The sequence below is a fragment of the Lepidothrix coronata genome, unplaced genomic scaffold (assembly GCF_001604755.1).
Source record: "Lepidothrix coronata isolate B3197 unplaced genomic scaffold, Lepidothrix_coronata-1.0 Scaffold75, whole genome shotgun sequence".
Taxonomy (NCBI): Eukaryota; Metazoa; Chordata; class Aves; order Passeriformes; family Pipridae; genus Lepidothrix; species Lepidothrix coronata.
Genome location: NW_016690255.1, coordinates 7,018,336 through 7,041,102, shown reverse-complemented (window position 1 = coordinate 7,041,102; position 22,767 = coordinate 7,018,336). Strand labels below are relative to the sequence as shown.

Here is a 22,767-nt window from a genome sequence, read left to right as displayed (position 1 = left end):
TTTGATTCTGGTAAAATAAAATTAAATTAAGATAAACACAAAACAATAAATCATCTTAGGAGAAATAAACCCATCACAGGCTTTAAGAAAAATGTCATGGTCATGTAGACAGGATCATGGACACCACTGTAAACTGCTCAAAGGAGATCTCTGCATCTGAAATAATGAAAAATGGCAAGGGTCTAGAACTGCAAAGACTGGGACATCAGAGCTTTCTCAGAGCTGTGCTCTAAGCTGAACTAAGTATCCATATTACACAGGACATCCATACAGGTGATACACCAGTAGAATTGTTCAACCCCCAAATCTCTGAACCTCATAACGAATGTCATAACATTATCATTTAAATCTACAATAAGACCTTGCCTGAAATGCTGAGAAACTGATAATGCCTGTAGCTCAAATTAATATTGCAGACCTATAGCTTGTTCAGAAAAAAAACCATAATTAACATGACAGAAGAAATTGGAAAAAAAAATAACAGATTGCTTACTTTTAAAAGGACAAATATGGAAGATAATAAATACATTTGATTTCCCTTAAACTATCTCACTCTGTTTTATAACATGTAATACAAGAGACCTTCCATAAAATTAAACAGTATTAAATTCAAAATAAAATCAGAGAGCACTTATTAAATTGTGGAAGTCCTTGCTTCATGATGCCACTGAAGCCAAGAAATTAATGAGGTTTTAAAAGGGTCTAGGTAATTATATGTTTAACAAGATTATCCAGAATAGCTATAATTATAAACAACTTTTTTTTGGAAGGGATTTGAAACCACATGTTTTAGGATTAAAGTCATTCTTGCACTAGGAGAGAGCAATATAAATTTTAATGTTGGAGATGGGAGAAAAAGGGTATTCTCTGACATGCTGCTGTCCTTATTCAGCAGGGACCAGCTACTTTAAGGATAAGGATATTGGTCTAAATGGGCAATTTCTAGGATAGAATGTCCTTGGACAAGGCATGGGACATGTGCACTTCTCAGAGCCTGTCTGTTCTCTCCTGTATGTATTACAGTTACACTTGGGAGTCCTGGACCAAATAAGAGCTCTCCATGTACTACGTGCCCAATGTAGGCATAGGACAAATATCCCTGTCATTGTTTAGAAAGACAAAGCTAGGAAAATGAGTATTTTTATTGCTTCTGTGTGTCAAGGGACAGAGAAGCCGAGAGAGAGATGAAGTAATAGACTTGAGGACACAAACCCAGTTTGCGGCTGAAGTGAGAATGATGTTAGTCCTCTGATTAGAGTCCAGTATCCTGACTCCAGGTCAAGGTGTCCTCACATTCTTCTCAAACTTTAGTTTATTTTAAAACGATTTCCTCTTTTTACTTTTTTTCCCTTTTGAGATCCCAAACAAATCTCTGCCTTCTGCAGAAAGGAACAGGTGTGGAGGCTCTGGAACCAATCTTGTCTCAGATTATGGGACAAAGTAAGACCCAGTGGTCCTATTTGCTTTCTAGGAGATCATGAATGAGAAACAAGCTTGAAAAGGCAAGGCAGCAAGTGGGAGGAAGTTGCATTGAAGACTACAACTGTTTTATTCAATTAAGATCCACACATTTTCTAAAGTTTAAGTCGTGCAATTGCAGAGGAGTTTCCTCCCTGCCACTGTCACTTAAAGCATTAGGCAATTCATCCACAGATTCAAGAAAAAGCCTCTTCCTTTCTAATACCTATCAGACTGTATATACTGTATCTGCATTTTGGCTCATAAACCACCATCTGCACCAAATCAAAAATGTCATACTTTCAGCTGCAGCTGGGAGTTAACTGTTCTTTCTTATTTTCTTCCACCTTTTACACCTTGTGACTGGCATTTTGCTTTTCAGCATTTCCAATCCAGGCCTGTCTCCAGCTGAATTCACCTGCTTTAAATTTTCTAAGTCCTAATAAAAAGGCCTGCAGACACGTTTGCTCCAAGTGTGCAACCATTTAGGGGTGGTAATGAGTTGGACTGCAGCCTGGTATCTGGCAGACCTTCCTATTTCATGACTCACTGTTAATTAAAACCACACTCTTTGCTTATTCCTGGGATAGCATTACTTACAAATAACTGATAGTCTCACTGCCTCATAGCTTCCTCCCCCCACTTCTGTTCTATGAAATACACTTTTGTGATGGAGTTCTGTTTCCCTTAAAGTTGGATGCAGCACAATGAAGAAAGACATCCATTTTTCAGTGAACCCTTGTTGTCCTTAATTTGGATTCTGATACTTTTTCTTGTTTTGAATTGCATCTCAATCCATGGGCAATCTGATCCATTGTACTCTCTGCCTGGTTTCTAGAGGCTACTGCCATGTTGAAACACACATAACTGAGTATCACAAACTGCTACTCAACTCCAGGCATTTTTATGGTATGCCCATATATTAACTGAAATCCAATGGGTTCACACAGACCTTTGAAAATGTCAAGTTTTAGCAAATTTAGTATTTCACTCTACCCTAAAGCAAAGAGCTCTGAGAATCGCTCAATGTAAATAATTTAATGCAAAAAAAGTAAAGCTTCAAGATACTCTGCTTTTTCCCGGAATTCACAGTGCTGATTTCTTGATTTATAGAACCATCTGTTCTACAGGCTAGGCATCTAGCAACCTGAAAAATTACCTCTCTTATGGCTCTGCTAAGCCCGTTTAAATCAGCTGATGCATTCTTAACAAAATCTTGTACCACGAATCTCTGATGACTGATGGCAAGGACTCTCAGCCAAAGCTTTTCAATTCTAGAGTTGGCTACAGGGCTGGTTCAACAAACCCGGGACTATTTCGCTTGAAGGCACAGTACCAAGCTCAACATTTTTCCTGAAGTGTCTCTTTGTAGGACAGTTGTTGCTGCAACTCATTCTGTGTTTTCTAATTCGATGGAGTTACAGCATCAGTAACAAGCTGCAACAACATACAGCCATAGGCATCAGTTGGCTAATGCAGAATTCAAAGGACTGGTCACTTACTTAGTCTTCCCTTTTCCAGTGTACTCTGTCAAGGAAGAATTGAAAATTACGTGAAATCTACACAGTTTGGACTCATTTTAGATCATGCCAATATTCTCCCAAATGCAGACACTCAGCTGCATGCTCTGCATATGCATTAGGTTCCTTACAGTCAGTCCTGCCAAATACATATTCCTAGCAGATTCAGCTGCTTCTCTTGCCTCCTCCTAAATAGCAGAAATTATTCCAGAATGTTATGTGCAGGCATCTAGAAAGAGAAAACTGAAGTTTGGAAAAATATGTTTAATAGGTATTAATTTTCCACTCTCCATTTCACTCAATCTTTAAAAAACAAGCAGGTTACTCTGATACAGATTCATCATTTCAGTTGTGAAGATCAGAATTCTCTAAAGCATTTGGGATCACCAAATATTATCCCTTTTTTAAAAAATATGCCTGTGTTGGAGTTTTGGGTGTCACTAAATCTAAACACAGCTGCTGTGTTCACTAAATATTCTATAATACATACAGTTTACAGAACATAAATAATATTCACTTGATTTTGATGTGAAGAAGTCAAATGTATTTACACATATTTCTATTTGCCCAATATTAATATTTCTTTGCAGTCGGACTTTTCTTCTCCTTCCCACTCTTCCTTTGTGGAATAATTTTGACTTGTTAGTTGCACTGGTGGATTGCCTTGAAGTAGCCAGTCCAGGATAGCCCAATAAAAAGCTACACTCCATGTTATGTAATTAGTGTTTGTTAGCTCAGTTTTTCCCTTGCACTCCAGGCAAACAACTGTTGAACCCTGCCTGAAAGCCAGCACCCACCCTCTCCAGGAGACTGAGCTCCCTTTGACCCTCTCCAGGCTCAGGCTCATCTCTGAAACAAAGAAGAAGTGACTATCTAAGCATCATCATCGAGGTTCAGAGGAACCTAAGCATGGCCTTTTATTTTTCTTCTGAATTTCTGCCATCAGATTACTCCCATTTTATGCATATGCATGCTTTCTTTTCAGGATATCAAGGGCTTCAAAAAAGTCTGTTAGAGCCCACTTTGGTAAAAGGAAACTCTTTTAAGAGAAGCACTGAACACAGACCATGCTAATAAGCTACACTTCTTAATACTTCAGACATCTCCACTTCTGGGTATAGCCCAAGGTTCTGGCCTGCTGCTAAATCCATTTTGCACAGCTCTGACGATAAAGCAGATTCAGAGCTGATAAAACCAGGTTCCAGGAGACACAAAATCTTGCATATGCTCATCAGATCAAACCTACATGTCCTCCAATGTGTAGTTAAAAAGCTGCAGCCTTCAGGCAATCCTCAGTTGCCAGGAGAGCCCATAAGAATTCCAGCTGCAACTGAGTATAAAGCACAGTCCTGACACTGATCTCTCATGTGCTAGAAACCTGACCAGCTTCTGGCACTGCCACAATTCAGACAACATGGCAACATGCAGAGAGGCCTCTTTTTACTCTATATAGTGGCACCAAAATGGGCAACTGATCCCCCTAAGTATTTTACTCATTTCAATTTCTATTTGAAATGAGCAAGTTGAAATTGTCTCCCCTAAAAATGGCATTTTGAGAGTAAAGAAAAAAAAACGTTCCACCCATGTAAAAGAAGACAGAAAATGAGACCCCAGGGCATGCTAGACAGCCTGATAAAAAACATGTTAAGATTAGTAGTAGGAATTTCTCTGTACCCTGGGCTAAATTCCCACTGTGGCTTTTTATATTATAAACTTGTTTTCCCCTTTCTGTGGATTTTTCTGCATTCAATATCTCTGCTATTCTTCTTCCCACTAGTAAAATACACAGCAAACACATCAACACTTCCAGCTAAGTCATTCCCCAATATCATCCTCAAGCTCACTCAGTACGACCACAGTTTTAGGTAACTCCTTCCATGAACTTAATACACAGTCTCTCTTCCCTTCTCTTAAGAGTAGTTTCTGATAGTCATTCAGACACTGCTGTTATTCTTGGATAAAAAATTTGGAAGTAGGGATGCTAGAAACTGTAGCAGAACAACCTTGGCAGACTTAAACAGCAGCTCTGGTGAAGAAGAAATTGTGATCAACTGTCATGACTGTTTCTTAACTCAAAATGATTTGAAAAATCCTGTAGCATACCTACCACTTTTCACACTCTGCTTTGTTTTCTCAAGATAATAACTTTAGCTTTTCCACTTTAAAACCAATCATTTAGTTTCCTGAAAGTAAGTTCACTTTTTAACATACCCAGTCCTCGTGAAACCATTTCAGAACACATCTCAGACAGAAATGCCAAAGCTCACTAAAAGCCATACAGATAAAAGTGTGTATTTGATACCATTTCCTCATTTTCAAATTGCATGTTGCACTGTGCTGCATCCTCGGTTACTGGCTTCTGAAACATGTTGCGGCAGAGGAGCCATATTGTCAGACTAGCAATGAACATCCCAATATCTGGTACAAATAGTCTGATCACGTTCCCAGCATCTGCTCCTTTCACACTGTATGGGATGAAAAAAAAACAACAAAAAAAAGAAATATTTATTACTTCTAATGACATTTTCAACTGGAACAGAAATTTAGCTCAAGGCAAAGAAAAATAACCCAAACCCCCAGCAACAAGAAACCTTCACAATATGGGAAGTATGAAAATGATCAAGGAACTCTGGACAGACAGATATTTTTGCTCTCCAGAAGTACAGAATAAGTGATTATTTGCTGGGAGCTCACATACCCATATTTTAGTGATACTTAGCACTTTGATTAACCCAGTTCTGAATCAATTTTGTTGAGAGCAATGAAGGAATAACTTTCAAATTCAACAAGGAAGATTTTGGCTGAGTACCTAGAAGATCCATGTGTATGAAGCACAATCCCTTTACTGGAATTCCATGCAAAGACAACAGCATACAGGTCCACCAAGGACAAGGATGTCCACCCAGGTGAGGTAGCATTTATGTCACCCCTATGTGAGTCTTAATCCTACTTCCTACTTCCTTCCTTCACAAAGAGGAATAACCAGAAAGTCCTTAATATTTTAATGTTTCATTATGTTAACTGTTAATACATTTTATCCAACCAAACTATCTTAATACCTTTTTGGGTATTTAAGTACTAGTATTTAAGTACAAATATTTAAATGCTAATTAATGTGTTCGATCCCTGCCAAGAAAATCTTTCTTGTCCTCTGAAAGATTTGTATGTAGGAAAAAAATTGCACTGTTTCATTGTGCAGATATAATTGTTTATAGTAGGAAATAGGACTTTACGGATTCGGATGTGGTGGCTGAATTTGATTCACTGTTAAAAGGGAGACCTTGGATTCAGGTTTAGAGACACAACGAACAGTTTATTAAACTGCAGCATGGACATAGTAGACTTCTAACTATTAATGAGAAGATATAATCTTAATTGTTTGAAAATGTGAAATTAACACATTTTAAATATGCAGTTCCCATTTTAACTTTTATTTTTTTATAAGGCTTTATGACTGTAATCAGTTGTGATGACAGCTGAGGCATCTGCATAGTTCCTTGGACACAGGTGAGTGCACTAGCACTCACTAGCATGTAGTTTTAACTGGTAGAAAACTTAATTCGTTGTCTTACAGATGCAAGGCTCTTACTGTCACTGAAGATTAGCTAGTCAAGGCTGCACTTCAGCAGAAAATGGTAGTAAAGTACATGTTTAACGTACCTAACTCCCAATAACTGCGTACCCAGGCTTCACAATAACATTAATGAATTTGTTTCAATAATCCTGGTCTTTATGCTGAAACCTGTCTATTAAGGCAGTTTTGCTAAATATCTGGTGAAAAAAAAATCTGAGTTCTTGATTCTGAAAGTTTTGCTTAGGGATTTTTTAGAAAGAATTGAAATACACCCTAATTCGGTATTAATGAATGTAAGAACAGTATAAATTTGCTAGTCTCACTTGAAAAATGAATCCGATTACTTCTACATAATACTTCTATATTTGATTTTTTTCTGTACACAGGTCTAGCATCTCATCAAAAATTAATTTTGCATTATTTCTGAGGTCCTTCACATTCAACCACTCACATTCAAACAAATTAAAAAGTGGTAGCCTTCAAGTACCAGCACTTCTTATTTGCACCATGTTCTCCTTCCTCACATTGTACTCCCATGGAGCCACGCTGGGCCTTCCTTCGTGTATCCTACTCCCCAGAACCCAGGAGACCCCTGTGGGAGCTCTGCCTCTGGTGCAGCTCACATTTCTTTCTAAACCAAGCACTTCTGATCTTTCAAAATCATTTAGCATGTTGTTGTGGAAGATGTAAGGTACAGTTCAGGCTAGCAATAGAGAACCTGAACAGTGATACTTAAACACAGAGCAGGGAGAAATTCTGCACATGAATAGTTTATTCACCAAAACCAGTCACAAATGTATGCTGTTCCAATTTCCCTATGAAAAGGAAAACAAACTGACCTCTATGTGAGAATTAAAAAGAAAACAAAAGATCACTTGAAAATAGAGAAATGTATATTCTTCTGCAAAGCAGAATAATAAACAGCTTCACTCGACCCCAAGCAATCTGCTCCCCAGTTTTTCACAGCAAAAGCTAAAACAAAAATCACTTATTCCCACTTGTTATCTCTGGCAGTACAAAAAAAGAATTGTAAATACTGCAGTCATTCCACAAACATTTCTCACTTTATTTGCGCATTCATACATGGTCATATTTTGCATTTGATAACAGTCTATGCATTGTGCTCTTTGCTCCAAAAGAGGCTTTCCAGAAGAACAGGAAACCTATTCAGGAGATCTCACAGAGCAACAGCTTTTTTTTTTAATCCCTGCAAGAATTACAGTGTACAATGAATTGGTCATAGCCCTTGATCTGCAACTAGTAAAGCATAATTCATTCATCTAAACTAAATCATTTACCTACAGGGCAGCTTTAATTGTAGTAGACGTCACTGACTAAAACTTATAACTCAGCCAGAAACACATTCTGAAATGTAATTACAGTAAATGGCAGCTTTAGAATTATTTTCCATGTCTTTCCTTCTTTCTTATAGGATGCAGAAAAAAAAAAAAAGGATTTGGGGTTTTGAATTTTTTTTTTTTTTACCTTTCCTTGATCAAGTAAATCAAATTGCACACAATTTTTTAAGACAAGGGACTACTACAAGTTAGGGTTGCAAGAGTTCCTCTGTAACAAAAATAAGTTTTGTAGGACAAAAGGAATTTTATGACTTTTGCATCACTATGTGAAACTGTTTTATCATATCAACAGACTCCTAACAGAGCAGTTTCCTCATCAGATAGTCTGTATTCCTCTGCTGTTTTCAGTTGTATACTTTAAAGTTACTACTTCAGAAAGGGATCATCCTAATTTTCTGTGTTTATACAGAATTTTTCTAGGACAGTGTGACCCTGCTCCATTCCTAAAGTTCATTGATTCTAACAAAACTAAGCAAAATTTCCTGCTTTACCTACATTGAGAATAGAGTTAGCTGTGGACATACAGGTTAAAACCATTCTCTTACTTCATGTACTCTCACTAGTAGTCAAACAAAAACACAAATGCCAGCATAATTTAAACATTACATTTTTGTTTGGTGCTCTAGAATTCAGCATTTCAGTTTTCTGAAAATAAAATTTTCATTTTTTCCCTTTCTAGAATAACTGTTTCTCACAAATAACAATTATTCATCTCCTACTGAATGCACAAAGCTTTGGTGAGGTGCGGTATTAATACATTTCTTTAGAATGGCAGACACATTAACTTCCTCTTTATTTCAGGTTTACAGAATAAAACCAGAAAAGCAGCAGAGCTAATAGAACTCAAATTACAATGGGTTCAATAGGAAAAAAAAGTAAAATATATAGCAACACATGTGTAAAACACTATGCCTAATATATAAAAGTCTTCAAACTCTAAATATTTAATATTTTGTTACAAATACACAAAAATGTGAAAAAAAGAACAACCAGTCGTTCTTAAAGAGAAAAATTAATTCAGCATCAGTAATGTATCACAATGTTAAGCTTATGTTAGACAATAAATTAGACAATGCTTGCAGATTAAAGAACTGTAAAAAGCTTGATTTTATACTGAATACTGAGTGAACAAGTATTTTAAAGGTTATCTTTTATTGTAGTTTTAAAAACTTTTCAAAAGTCTTATTCATGCATACTCATGTTTCCATACATGCACCAGGTTCTTTCTTTTTTCCCTTCATAGGTTTTCTATAGCATTTGTTTACTTTCTAATTAATTTAATAAAACAAAAAAGGTAATACTGTGTTAACAGTTCACCAGTGATAAGCTAAGGAAGAGTGCATAAATGCTAATACTTTCAATTCATCTCGCTTGGTCACTGTAAAACATCTAGTATTTCTAATTGGATCTAATATTTCAGAGTGCATTGCTGTAGATGCTTACGGCTGAATTCCCATGGGCCTCATATGCAACTGTAATCACTTGGATTGGAGGTACAACAGACCCAAGAATCATAAGCATCACCCCTGGAAACATGGACCGGCAGTATTACACAGGTGCTACACAGTACTACGAATTATTTGTTTGTTTATCACCAGTAAGTATCCTCTTTGTGATACAAAAATAGCAGAAACTTTTGAGGGTACCAAAGGTTACCAACCAGATGGCCTTAGAGATGTGCTTGCTGATCCTTGCTGTTGGAAGTGGATCTTGGGGATGGTTGCAGCTAGAAACTACTTAAAGAGGTTCCTTGACCTCTCTCAGTTTGAACTAGGAAAGAAATGTTTGCTTCTGTACTTACTTTGCTAGGAAACTCACACCTAAATTATCTGGGTCTGAGGATTGCAGACCTGGTCTGAGCCACAACTAGCACTTCAGTGAACATGGACGCTCACAGTCTATAGTCATGCTGCCATGACTTGTCTCTGCTGGTTCAAAAGACAGGTTACTTATGATGTTGGTTCACATGGCAACTTTGACATCACATTCAGGGCAAACCTTTGCCATAGGTAAAGTACGCGAGTTGCTGAGCCCTGGTAGGTCTGCCTTTAGGCCTTTCTTATCTCATGTTCACCCACAAACTGAAAATTAATTATGTTAAAAAAATAAAATACAAATTCAGTAATATTAATATCCACATGCTCGCTCTTACTCCTGCACTGCCTTAATGTGACTGTCCAGTTTATGCAGAGCATGCCATGTGTTTTACTTAAAATATCTGAAGTTGCACTTTCAGAGAATATTGGTCATGCAAAGTAAATGTGTGGGAGGAAGAGGGAAGCAAAATTGCATAGAAAACTACTTATAAAAATATTTAGCATGCACTGACCTACCCAACATACAAGTTCAAAGGCCTCCTGATGTATTTGTAAGATCTAAATCACTGCTTACAAACTATGTCTGCATGGATTCAAAAACCAAAAGTAGACTTTGCTTTTTCAGGAAAGATACTTTGCAATGAAGAACACACTCTGTATTGCAAAAGTGCTTAACCACGTATTAACCAAACATTTGTTTTCCAAACACTGCTATGTAGACAGAGAGCAGCTATTTGAAACTAAACGTATATTGCCAAGATTTTGGTGCCTCACTGCTTGCATAAAACATTCAACATTAAGAAATTACGGATATGTGCAATATGTACAACATTGGTTCATGGCACTTTTTCTTCTTTTAAAGCATCCATTGTTTCTTTTTGTTCATTGATCTTCTAATAAAGGTCAGACTCCAGCTTGCCTAGGGCAGCACGCAGAAGACATAAAATTCAGCAGGGATTTAGCAGCCATCGGACAATGCGCTCAGCTGCACCACTGCCAGACTTGTGACAGCACAACATCCAGCTCGCTTTGCCCGTGTCCCACAGCTCCAAATGTGGAGCAGGACTGATGTTGCACAGCCAAGAGGAAGTGAGTGCAATCCCTTCCACACCCGTGGTGCTGTGCATGTCAGCCCCACAGCATGGTGGTGGAAATGACAAGCCCATCCACAGAACAAATTATTTCAGGTCAAAATGGGAATGTGATCCTATATGGAGGCAGAGCCAAAGTGAGCAGAAGAGACCTGAGGGCACTTCAACTGTAGATGAATTTTGGTCTTAAATCTTCAAAGAGACTTTCTGTTGCAACTATGCGTGCTTTTCACACATGCTTCTCACTTACACATCCTATAATTCAGTATTCGTTGATCACTGTAGAACGTTCCCAGTTAATGCTCGTAAATACTGTGACTGACAGTAAAGTGTTTACATAAAAGCATACAGATACCCATATGTTCCACAATATCTATGACTAAAAGAAAGTGGTGAAAAGTCTGAAGCAGGCTGACATTCAGTGATTATTTCAAAACATATTTACTCCCTATATCTGCAGCTTTCATTAGTTGGAGCATGAACAGATCATCACTTGAAACTACTTTCCATTTCATTCTATAGCTAGTATATAACATACTCACAGGAAGTCAAGAATACATCTAGATTTTGGTGCACTTCAATTCTACAGCATCAAGTTAAAAAAGAAGAGCAGTAGAAATCAGTGGCAAACTAAATGCCCCAATGCCATTAGATGTTGCTTTTTATTTTTCTCTAAATGGAGCCTATGACACAATCCCTGGGATGACACCCCACATACATGTGGGAGGAGAGAGTACTAGTTCCCTGCACTGCTTGATGTTCAATGGTTTGATGAGTTGCCACCAAAGACCTCTCTCAGGTGTAGAAGGCAACTGTGGTGTGTTCTGCCAGTGTGGGAGACTCTTACCTTGCCTAAACATTGGAAAAAACAGCATTGCTCAGATCCAAATTGAGCAAAAAGGAGATGAAGTCAAGTGTTCATGCTTTTACCTCCAGGCTGGATGGGTGCCCAGTGTCAGCCCACTCCAGCAGCCTGGTCAGACCTGGCACTGGTACGTTCATACTCCACTGGCCACAGGCTTCCTTGCATTTCATGTGCCAATTGCTATTTGGAGACCTCACGTGATTTATTCGTGAACAAAACCCAACAAAAACAAAGTAAAACACAAATCCAAATTGCTAAGCATGTGTCCTTGAGAGTTTCTGGATACTAATTGCAATGCTGATTGCTTTCCAGATTAAAAGAAAGACTGGCTCACATTCTGCTGCTGGTGGGTTTACCACTGTACTGCTCCCAGCTACCACTGTACTGCAGGAGGCTGGGCTGTGCCAAGAAAAACACTGACAGCAGTCTCACAACTCAAGTGCTCAGACAACGCAGGCCATAAAGTATCTTCTATCAGATGTTCATTTCCTTTGAATCCCTAGGTTAAATAGCATGAGAAAAGTTAGCTGAAATTAATTTAGCTGAAAAGAAAATAAGCACAAGGGGTGGTAGGAAACGAGCAGCCTGAAAACTTAACACAAACTGTTGGATAAATAAGATTCCTCCTGAATGGAGATGACTTCTGAGAGGGCCTTATGCCAATGCTGAGACAGCCTAGACTATCAGATTAACATGACACAGTTAAAGGCTTCAGAGGCACAAGGATTCTTCTATTCCATGATACTCCTTTACCTGTCATAGTGTCCGTTGGTCTACAGGTACCTAAGTGACATAAGATTGCTCTTCTTTTTGCAAAGTACCTAAACTATTGTAGCATGCTGTTAGAAATGACATCGAGTAATAGTCACACTGTTTTCAGCTTTTATTTCCAATGTGGTAGAAATTAATAATTTTCTTAAGTTATTAAAAATATCCCTGTTCTACTTCAGGCTTCAAACCCCCTTTAGTCTCATTGGGTTGCTGACTGTACATATGCTGCAGTTGTTAGTGGAAAGTAAATTTACCTATTTGATTTACATCCCTTGCCTCATGATCTCTTATTGTCTCTGCGGTTTTACCTAAGCCCCACCTGTGCACATTATTAAGTTTTTTTGTTTGTTTAACCACTGGTGTCACATAAAAAAGATTAAAAGCTGCCATCATGGGATTTGGGCATTCTCCTGTCATAAATGTACAGCCAATATAACACCCTCGTGGCAGAAGCTGGCAGAGAAGTATCAGAATGAAAACAGGCACACTGTGTTCTGCTGACATTTGCTAGATTGATTGACTGCCTTCCACAGTTCTCTCTCTTGAAAATCTAAGTGTCTGAATAGAATAGAATAGCAAACAATAGAACAGAACAGTTCAGTTTGAAGGGTCCTACAACAGTCTTCTTGTCCAGCTGCCTGACCACTTTAGGGCTGACCAAAAGTTAAAGCATGTTATTAAAGGCCTTGTCCAGATGTCTCTGATGGGCTGACAGGGCCAAAGTCCTCAGAAGCTCCTTACAGGACATTCCTTCCAGCAGCCCTTTCACCAGCTTTGTTGCCCTCCTCTGGACACATTCAAGGACCTTATCATCCTTCCTAAATTGTGGGGCCCAGAACTGCACACAGTGCTCAAGATGAGACTGCACTGACACTGAATACAGGGGGAAATACTAGGTGCACCAGTCTCTTACTTTTTTTCTGAAAGCACTGATTTTAACTACTGTTATCTTCCTGCCATAGACTCCAATGTTATCTACCTTAAAAATAATCTATTTGTTTGGTTTCAGACCTCTGGCTGATCATACTAACGAGAGGAATCAGCCTCTTTCTGCTCACTAATGAAAACCGTCCTCACATGGTCATATTATTCCTATTCCATATAAAACTGAAAGGGCAATCAACGTTTTGCAAACATGCACAAAACTGAAGCTGCTAAGTTAGACCCTGTACCATTCCCAATGGATGAGGAATGGGAATGGCATAAAAAACCTCCCTGACTCCTGTTGAAATTACACTGTTTGCTTCTGCAAAACACCAACATTACCAGAGGAAGTCCTGGAGTGGAGACAGGACTGAGGGAGCAGCTGGAGCTGAAGATCTGGTCTATGAGCAGGATTTTGCAAAGGGACGTAGCAGCATATGTGTTATTTCTGACTCAGCAACTACTTTCTAGAGGTCCTCTCCAAGGACCTTCACCTAGAACACAGCCTTGAACAAAGGTAATATGGTAAAAAATCATAATGACGCTGTGTTTGGCAAAGCTGTATCTCGGCTCACACATATTCCTACAGCAGTTTCCCAAAAAAACAAGGTATAACAGAAATAATGAAAAGAGATTGACTAGGAGGATGTTTCAGAGACTTCATTAAAAATTAATAGAGATATTTGTCTTTCAAAGTTTCATATACTCTTGGACAGTAAAGAGCACGAGGTTAGATTTCTTTGCTAACTTATTTTGCCATGGAAGGAAAGAGCCAGATGATCAGCTGATACCAATTACAAATTATTGGTCAAGATTACAGAAGGAAATGAAATATGAAGGCAGACTGATCCGATTTCTAGCAGCACTGAAGTGGAGCAGATGTGAGCACTGAGCCCTGCATGTCTTCTCCCAGATGTCCTTTTCTCCTCTGAATGGTAGTCCATGAAGGGAAATCTTGGCTTCTCAGTAAGTTCCCATAATTCAACTAGGTTTCACAATAACAGTATATATTCCTTTGCCTTCTGACAGTGTGCAGAGGCCACAAAAGTCCCCAGTGAACTGGGGGTGCTAACCTCCATTCCACTTTTCTCATCATATGCATATGGAAATGAATATTTACTGACTGCTTGGAAGAGTCAGTACAGAACATTTGCTCATGTCAAAAAAATGGGGAAAATGCTGTATTAAGGAGCTCTTTTCCAGGGTTAGATTAATTTTTCAACAAAAATATTATTTTCTAAAAGAAAGAAACCTCACTTATTTCCTCTAATTTTTTTACTGATTAACTATTTACCACTCTACACTACTATTTCACATTAGCTCACCATTTGCCCAGAGCATCTTACCTTTTTAATAAAAAGTCTACTAAAATTTCCTGTTCATTCAGCTACTTTCTTTTTTTTTTTTTTTGCATATAGAAAACCCCTTAATGTACATGATTTTATTTCTCTTAGTTTTCTAGACACTGAATATTTCCAGAGCTCTCAAAAAAAAGATATTTGACCACTCTTAAAACACATTTTAGGACATGTGCCCAGTGAGGTTGTGACAAGTGTATCATGATGAACATGGTTTAGATGCAGTGCTAATAGGTTTTTTACTTTCAAAAATCAGGTTTTTACTTAAAAAAAACCAACCAAACAAAAAACTTTGTTGGTTAGAAGAAAATTATTAAATGAACATGCAAAAATACAATTACAGAATCCACACATATTTTTTCACCTTCTAATTATATCAGGCTTTATAATTATATCTCTATATGCCTTCTTATCTTTGTTTTTTTGCATTCATGTGCTTTATTCTCTTCACTAATGAGTTTTTAATTTAAAAATTACAGCTGACTTGATTGTTCATTCACAACTGCATCTGCTACAGCAATGAATCTTTCAGTTGTGCAATCACTTGCCCATATCATCATGTAGCAGTGGGATGCAGTCAGATGGCAAACACACACATACACTAAAGCCACAGGAAGACTGCAAATAAAGAAAAAAATAATCAGAGTGGGTTTTTAAATGCTGAAGCAAAAGAAAGAAATTTTATGACACTGCAGTGACAGTGGGAGGGAAGGGAAGAAAACATGTCAGAGGCAGAAGATGATAGATATGCTGCCGTTTGCAGCAATGTGGAACAAATATAAAACCTATACTACTGTTTCCACCCTGGCAGCTTGGCTGTCTGCACTGTGCAGAATCAGATCTCCAGCTGTCACTCAATTCATTCTCATAGTGCAGAAATCAGGCCAGCATGTGAGAGAGAAGGTAGCTTAAAACCTTCCCTTTTAAGACTGAAATGAAATTACACTATTAGTGTTGCAAAAGAGTCCTTCACAGCTTAAATATCACTTCAATAGTTTCCAAAGCTTTACCAGGGATCCAGTGTTTTCTTAAAGTTTCACCTGACTGTGAGAGCCACCAACTTTTCCTTACAAAGAATACACATATCCATTTTCAGCCCTCGCAGCTATGAAGAAAAGCTGTGAAATGTGAAGCAACTTCACTCTTGAAGGTTAGAAACCAGGAGAAAAGAATAATTTTAAATCATTCTTCTTTGAATCTATTCATGATTATTCTTGGCACACAAATTTTATTCATTTTTTACTTTAAGTTTGACAACAGCAGAAAAGCCATAAAAATACTTCACTCAATGCATCTTTACATCTGCAAAAGAAGTAATTAATGTAGCAAGCAAAAGGGGAAATTATTTTTGTTACTTGCTAAACAACATTCCAAACTGAAATATACATATCTTTGGTATCTTCATCTGAATGTATTTTGTACATTCTGAATATATTCTGTACATTCTGAACTTGCCACCAGCTGCCGCATGAGAGGAGCCCCGAAGAGAAGATACAAGGACTCCCTGAAACAACATCTCAGCCTTGGTCATATTGATCAACATAACTGGTCTGCTCTGGACTCCAATCGGGAGGCCTGGAGACACGCCATCTGTAACGCTGCTGACACTTTTGAGAACGCACGCAGGATCACTCTCGAGGAGAAAAGACAATGCAGAAAGAATCGTGCCTTGCAGAATATACCACCTAAGGAGTCTTTCAGCTGTGCCTTTTGCAATCGGATGTGCCTATCTCCTATTGGCCTTTGTAGCCACCAGCGCGCTTGTAACAAATGTCAGTAGACCCCTTCCCAAATCCTCTGTACCAAACACCTCTTTAGAGTGGGAAAAAAAAAAGGACTAGTGGATTTCTGGATTTTGAAATGCTTCTGAAAGAAAAATAGATTTGGGCAGCACTTTTTAGTAGTGCAGTGTTGATTCAGCTAAGTTCCCAGCACTTGCAACAAATTACATATAAAGGGTCATAAGGATTCTTGAGTTACAAACCCAACTCCCAAAGTGATCAGGTACTTGAAAGATGTTACTTTAATACTTTTAAACAGTTCAGTGACTTTTAATTTAACCAAAATCCAGTTACCTTTTGTAATAGAAAAATACTCTTCACAACACTTTTGCCAAACTCAACAAATTGGCCAAAATATGCTTAGGATCAAGCAGTCTTGATATCACTTCAAGTCTCTACAAGACAAAGTCTCTAGTGAGGAATTAGAACCACCAGCAAATGTATGCTGACACTCCTATATTAGGTCTGGAGATAAATTCAATTTGATCCTCAGGCCTGACCATCCTAACTTAAAAAAAAAGGGAAAGGAAAAAAGTGAGGAACCTTCCTATTGATAAAGCATCTTGTAATTAGTAACACTACTGTGTTTCTCATCTACACACAGTTGAATTTTAGATTTATCATAGGCATATCATGTGATTAAGAGATTAATTTGTCTCCAGGATGTTTGCACACCAGCTCTCTTGGTGGGTGCACAGGAGGCTGAACAGGAAGCAGGACTGTCATGCCATGAGTAAGTGGCTTCTTGAACTTCAGCCTATACAGGTAGAGGATTAAAACACAGTCATTGTAAAATTGTGCTTTATTTGTATAACAAAAAGATGATTTTCCTCTGGACTACCTGGTGTGATTTTCACCTTGGATTTTTAATATCTGAATCCTCTCTAAGTTAGAGAATTTGGAACTCTCTAAATTCTAGAAAATTGACTATGTTCTCCAAAATCTAGTTTGCATATTTATACCATTAACAATTATTTTTTGTCTTTGTTTCATAATGTTCCTCTCATGAAATATGCCTTTGAAGTCTACTAAGTTGCTTATAAAATTAAGGACTATGTGTTCAAACATCTAAAAAATTCAATTATTTTAGGTACAGATTGTTTATGTTACCATTAAGAAAACTGCTTAAGCAGAAAGATGGAGATTAAAACTTAGAAAACCTCTTAAGTCTGCTCAAAAAAAAGAAGTTATTTTAGTGAATGTTTACATATTTCATAATAGTTTTATCACTTTTTTTTTTTTTAATTAGGACAGCTTTGAGAAAATTCCATTAAGGAAGCAATTAAGTGGTTTTAGCCATATGGTGATCTCCTGAAAAGCTTCTATAAAAAAAGCCTCCTTGGTGAATCTTTCTTTACAGTCTCACAGGTGTGCAATAATAATAATAATAATAATGGCCAGTCTTCGCGAGCGAAGATTTTGGAAAGGTCATTAACCCTTCGAGCCTGCGCAGTGGATTTTTTAGGTGAGACCCAGCGTGCGCTGAACTGAGCCCACCCTTTAATCCTGAGGTTCATCTGCCGTGGCCGAGCAAGCTTGGACAGTGGCAGTGAGGTTTTCAGGACGTAGGTTTGTTTAGAGTGACCTTCTCTTAGATGGATTGCCTTACAGGGCTGACGAGCTCCATCTGCCCGGGGGGCTGGGAATCGAACCCGAGTCGCAGCGGTGAGAGTCCTGCACCCTAACCACTAGACCACCAGGGGCCCCAGGTGTGCAATACAAGGACAACAAAACCATCACTAGCAATATATGTTAGAATACTCTATTACATGATTGTGAAGAAGAAATGTGTTTATTTTGCTGAAGGGGAGGGGAGGGGAAGAACACTTGACTTGGAAGGGACCTATAATAATCATGTCCAACTGCCCAGCCACCTCAGGGTTGACCAAAAGTTAAAGCATGTTATTCAGGACATTCAAATGACTCTGACAGGACAACAGTCACTGAAAAGCTTGGGGCACAACCACTTCTCTAGGAAGCATGTTCCAGAGTTTGACCACCCTCTTGGTAAAGAAATGTTTCCTAATGCCCAGTCTAAACCTCCTGTAACGGACACAGCTTTGAACCATTCCTGTGTGTCCTCTCACTGGATCCCATGGAGAAGAGCTCAGCACCTTCCTATCCATTTCCCCTCCTCAGGAAGCTGCAGAGAGCAATGAGGTCATCCCTCAGCCTCCTTATCTCAGAGAATCACAGAATATGCTGAGTTGGAAGGGACCCACAAGGATCACTGAGTCCAACTCCTTCCTGGTCCTGCACTATTCCCAAGAGCCACACCATGTCTCCAAGAGTATTGCCCTAACACTTCTTGAACTCTGTCAGGCTTGGTGCTGTGACCACTTCCCTGGGGAGCCTGTTCCAGTGCCCAGCGACCCTCTGGGCAAAGAACCTTTTCCTAATATTCAACCTAAACATCCCCTGACACAACTTCAGGCCATTCCCTCAAGTCCTGTCACTGGTCATCACAAAGAAGTGATCAGTGCCTGCCTCTCCTCTTCCCCTCATGAGGAAGTTGTAGACTTCAATGAGGTCTCCCCTCAGTCTCTCTTCTCCAGGCTGAACAGACCAAGTGACCTCAGCCGCTCCTCATACGGCTTCCCCTCAAGGCCCTTCACCTTCAAAGAGGCTTCCCCTCTTTGCCCTCCTTTGGACACTCTCTAACAGCTTAATATCTTTCTTCCATTGTGGTGCCCAGAACCGCACACAATATTCAAGGTGAGACCGCACCAGTGCAGAGCAGAGTGGGACAATCCCCTCCCTTGACTGGCTGGTGATGCTCTGCCTGATGCCCCCTAGGACACAGTTGGCCCTCCTGGCTGCTGCGGCACTGCTGACTCATATTCAACTTGCCATTGACAAGGGCCCCCAAGTTCCTTTCCACAGCACTGCTTTCCAGCACCTCAGTCTATATGATCCGGGGTTGCCCCATCAAGAGCAGAATCTTCAAACTAGACAAGCCCAGAGTTTTCTGCCACATCCCACTGGACATTCCTTCCAGCCCTTTCATCAGCTTTGTTGCCCTTCTTCAGAAGTATTCAAGGACCTTGATATTCTTCTTAAACTGTGGGACCCAGAACTTCTCATAGTGCTCTAGATGAGGACACACCAACGCTGAATACAGCAGAGTAATCACCTCTGTTGACCAACTGGTTATGCTGTGTTTGATGCAACCAGGAAGCAGTTTTACCTCTTGTCTGCCAGAGCACATTGCTGGCTCCTATCGAACATGCTGCCAACCAGCACCCCCAGGACCCTTCCTACAAGTCAAATAACAGAAAATAGTCCATATCTTGGAATAAGCAAAAGATTAATTAAATTCTAAGTAGGAGTTTTGGGCTTTAACTGTGACAGATGCTGTGTTTGCACCTGGAGAGTAGGGTACTTGGTCACTCAACACAGAAAGTGTTAGTACAAACATTCCCAAGATGTTGGGGAAAGAAAGCAAAAATGGCAACTTTAGGAGAGATGGACCCTTCCAGAAGTTCCTTCCATGATGACAACCAAACTGCCCTGAAATGGGAGCGGCTGACCAGCTTTATGGATATAGCCCAGGGCTGCATTTAAATGCAGAAATTCATCACTGGCCACAGCTCTTAAGTGACCATGAAACACAAGTGGTAAATGGAATAATAGTTCAAAATGGGGGATTTATTAGTTCTATTCTCATTTCAGATTATATTCACTCTAGGGGCAAGGACAACTGTCCTGAAATTATTTCCTTCTGATTGGGAACAACAGGGTTAGGTTACTTCACAGGCTACTATGGCATGCCCAATACAGGGTATTTGCTAACAGGCAATCAGAAAGTTCCTGAGCACAATCAACTGACTACACCCAGCAACATTAGAACATTGGACAATGGGAGTAAAATCTAAGAAATCTAAACTGGTTTAAAATTAGCTTTAAATTGTTTCTATTTCAGTATTTAATACTGACTGAAAGATTTCAGTTGACACAGTGTTGGGGGAAAAAAACAAGTTTTCTTCATATCTTTTTAAACAATGATTTTGTTCTTTGCAAATATAATCCAATTTTTATTTTGGCTTTCTCTATAACTCGGACTTTTATTTCAAAGTCTCATTTTTTGTCAGAGCAGTGAAGAAAACTCAATTTAAGATAGAACCTCAGGCATGCAGTATTTATCAAATGAAACTGAAAACATATTTCTTCCCCATTTCCCACACTATAAACATACACGCACAAATTCCACAGTCCTGGCCAGTATGAAGTAACAAAATGAGGGAAGTTTTGAAAATTAAACTTAAGCAACCTCAGTCCCCTGTCTTCCCAGGACTCAACACCTTGTGCTGCCCTTTGTCTGGAGACAAGTGCATGCAGGCGAGAAGCCCTCTTAGCCACCGTTCATCACTCCATGAGAAAAGAAGTGCAGTGTTACAGCTGGAAGGACATGAATAAGCCCTTCTGATGTAGTCCTCTGCCTACAGATTACCTATCAATTAGGTTTGGCAGCTTGAGTCTGAGACTGAGGTAACAAGTAACATGTTTGGTCCAGATGAGAAAGGTGTGGAGGGTTCAATGTTAGTGCAGTGCCATGCTCCCCTTGGCATGCCTTCTGCAGTGCCAGTGTCCCTGGAGCTGTAGCCTTTGTGGTTCCCAGAACCCTAACCCTAATCCTAAAGACAGCTGGGGGCTGAGGATGAGGTCTGCAATACCATGTTTGGCCAGGCAGAGAAATGACTAAACCAAGGTATCACACAAAAGACAACACTTCTGTTATAAGCAATAAACTGCTTTTCATTCACAGCCTCCCAAGGGAAGGTGCAGAATTGGTTCAATCTCCTCAGCTCCCAACATTACATTTATCTCAATATATATTTATAACATTCTAAGAAAGTATATAATTGCAATCACTGCAGAATAAATTCATATTCATTAATTCCTACAAAAATATGATGGACATCATATATTAAGAATAGAAAGCATAAACAAACCACAGATTACTTTAATTTCTCTGATATAAAGCACTGAAAGGATTGTGTGCTGTAGAAGAGAACCCTGCCAAAGTAAGGGGGCATGCCTGGGCACTGAAGAATTAAGCATTTGGTTAAGTTTGTGGGACAGGAGACCAAGAGAATTGTAGAGACTAATACAGTTAATTTTTTCCAAAATGGTGAAAGAGGTGCCTGGCAGGGCTTTCCCATGTCCCTTTGACTGCACCACTGCATCTATTTTTTCCTTTTCTTCACAGATTCAAGTTATTCAGTATTTAAACTGCACTCTTTCTTTTAAAATAACCTCTCAAGGATCAGACCATGCAGCCTCATGCAGCCCTTGGCTGAGGCAATGCTCCCAAAATTACGTCAAAATGGGAGCCGTGCCCAAGAAAGGACTATAGGATTCAGCTGTATGTGAAGAAAAGGCTTGAAATTATGGACCATGATATCAGGATAAGACTTTATATTTCAAACATATATTTATTGTTTTCACTAAATCACCAAAGAGTATGGGGAGAAGTGGGGGATATCACTGTAGAAAACCATATGGTACTTAGATTTCCAAGCCAGAATTATGTGTACTAAATATTTATAGAATCCAGTGATATTCTCTTCTTTCTGTTTATTCCTTACATGTCACCCACAGCAACTCTGGCCAAGCACCAGTCAAATATCCAAGCAAGTTACAGGCAATCTAAGCATGGGGAAAGAGAGAAAACAGATCACCAGTAGGTTCATAATTAGCAACCTAAACCTGGAAGAAGGCGCTTGGGAAGTGCTTCTGATGCGTCTGGATTCCAGCCCTCACCCCACGTCACGAGTGGTTTCAGAAATTGAGTTCTCAGTCTCTGCAAGGGGTAGGGAAGACATACACAGTATTTTTGGCTAGACCGAGCAGGGGCATATGTGGAGCAGCTGCAAAAGCAGACATCCGTCTGCTCTCAGAGACCAACATAGGAACAAAAACGCATCTCAGTGATGACAGCTAACTTGCTCCTGGTGTCTACTGGGTAAGCTATGTCTTCCTACCTGTGGCATGCAGGGCTGTTGTGTTTATTTTGCTTCAGACAAGAACAATGCAGTGTCCTACTTATCACCTTGTGCTTAGAAGAGTACTTGAAGGAGCTACTGAGGTACACAGAAGATCTGGGACATATCTTAATAAGAGTCAATCTTCTTATCCAAGGTCTAGCCTTGACATAGAAATCTTCAGGTCTTTTCCTCTTTCCTCAGCAGTCTTATTCCCTTCCCTGCTCCTACCTGCTTTCCTTTTCCTTTCAGTGTGAGAGCTACCA

At 39.2% G+C, this 22,767-nt stretch overlaps 1 protein-coding gene across 1 annotated transcript in view; it reads right to left on the bottom strand.

The window, feature by feature from the left end:
* Positions 1-22,767, bottom strand: part of PIEZO2 (piezo type mechanosensitive ion channel component 2) — a 298,797-nt gene that overhangs the window by 130,699 nt on the left and 145,331 nt on the right. The window contains exon 5 of the mRNA XM_017819591.1: positions 5,281-5,443. Coding sequence (XP_017675080.1) covers positions 5,281-5,443 — 163 coding nt within the window. The remainder of the gene's footprint in view (positions 1-5,280; positions 5,444-22,767) is intronic.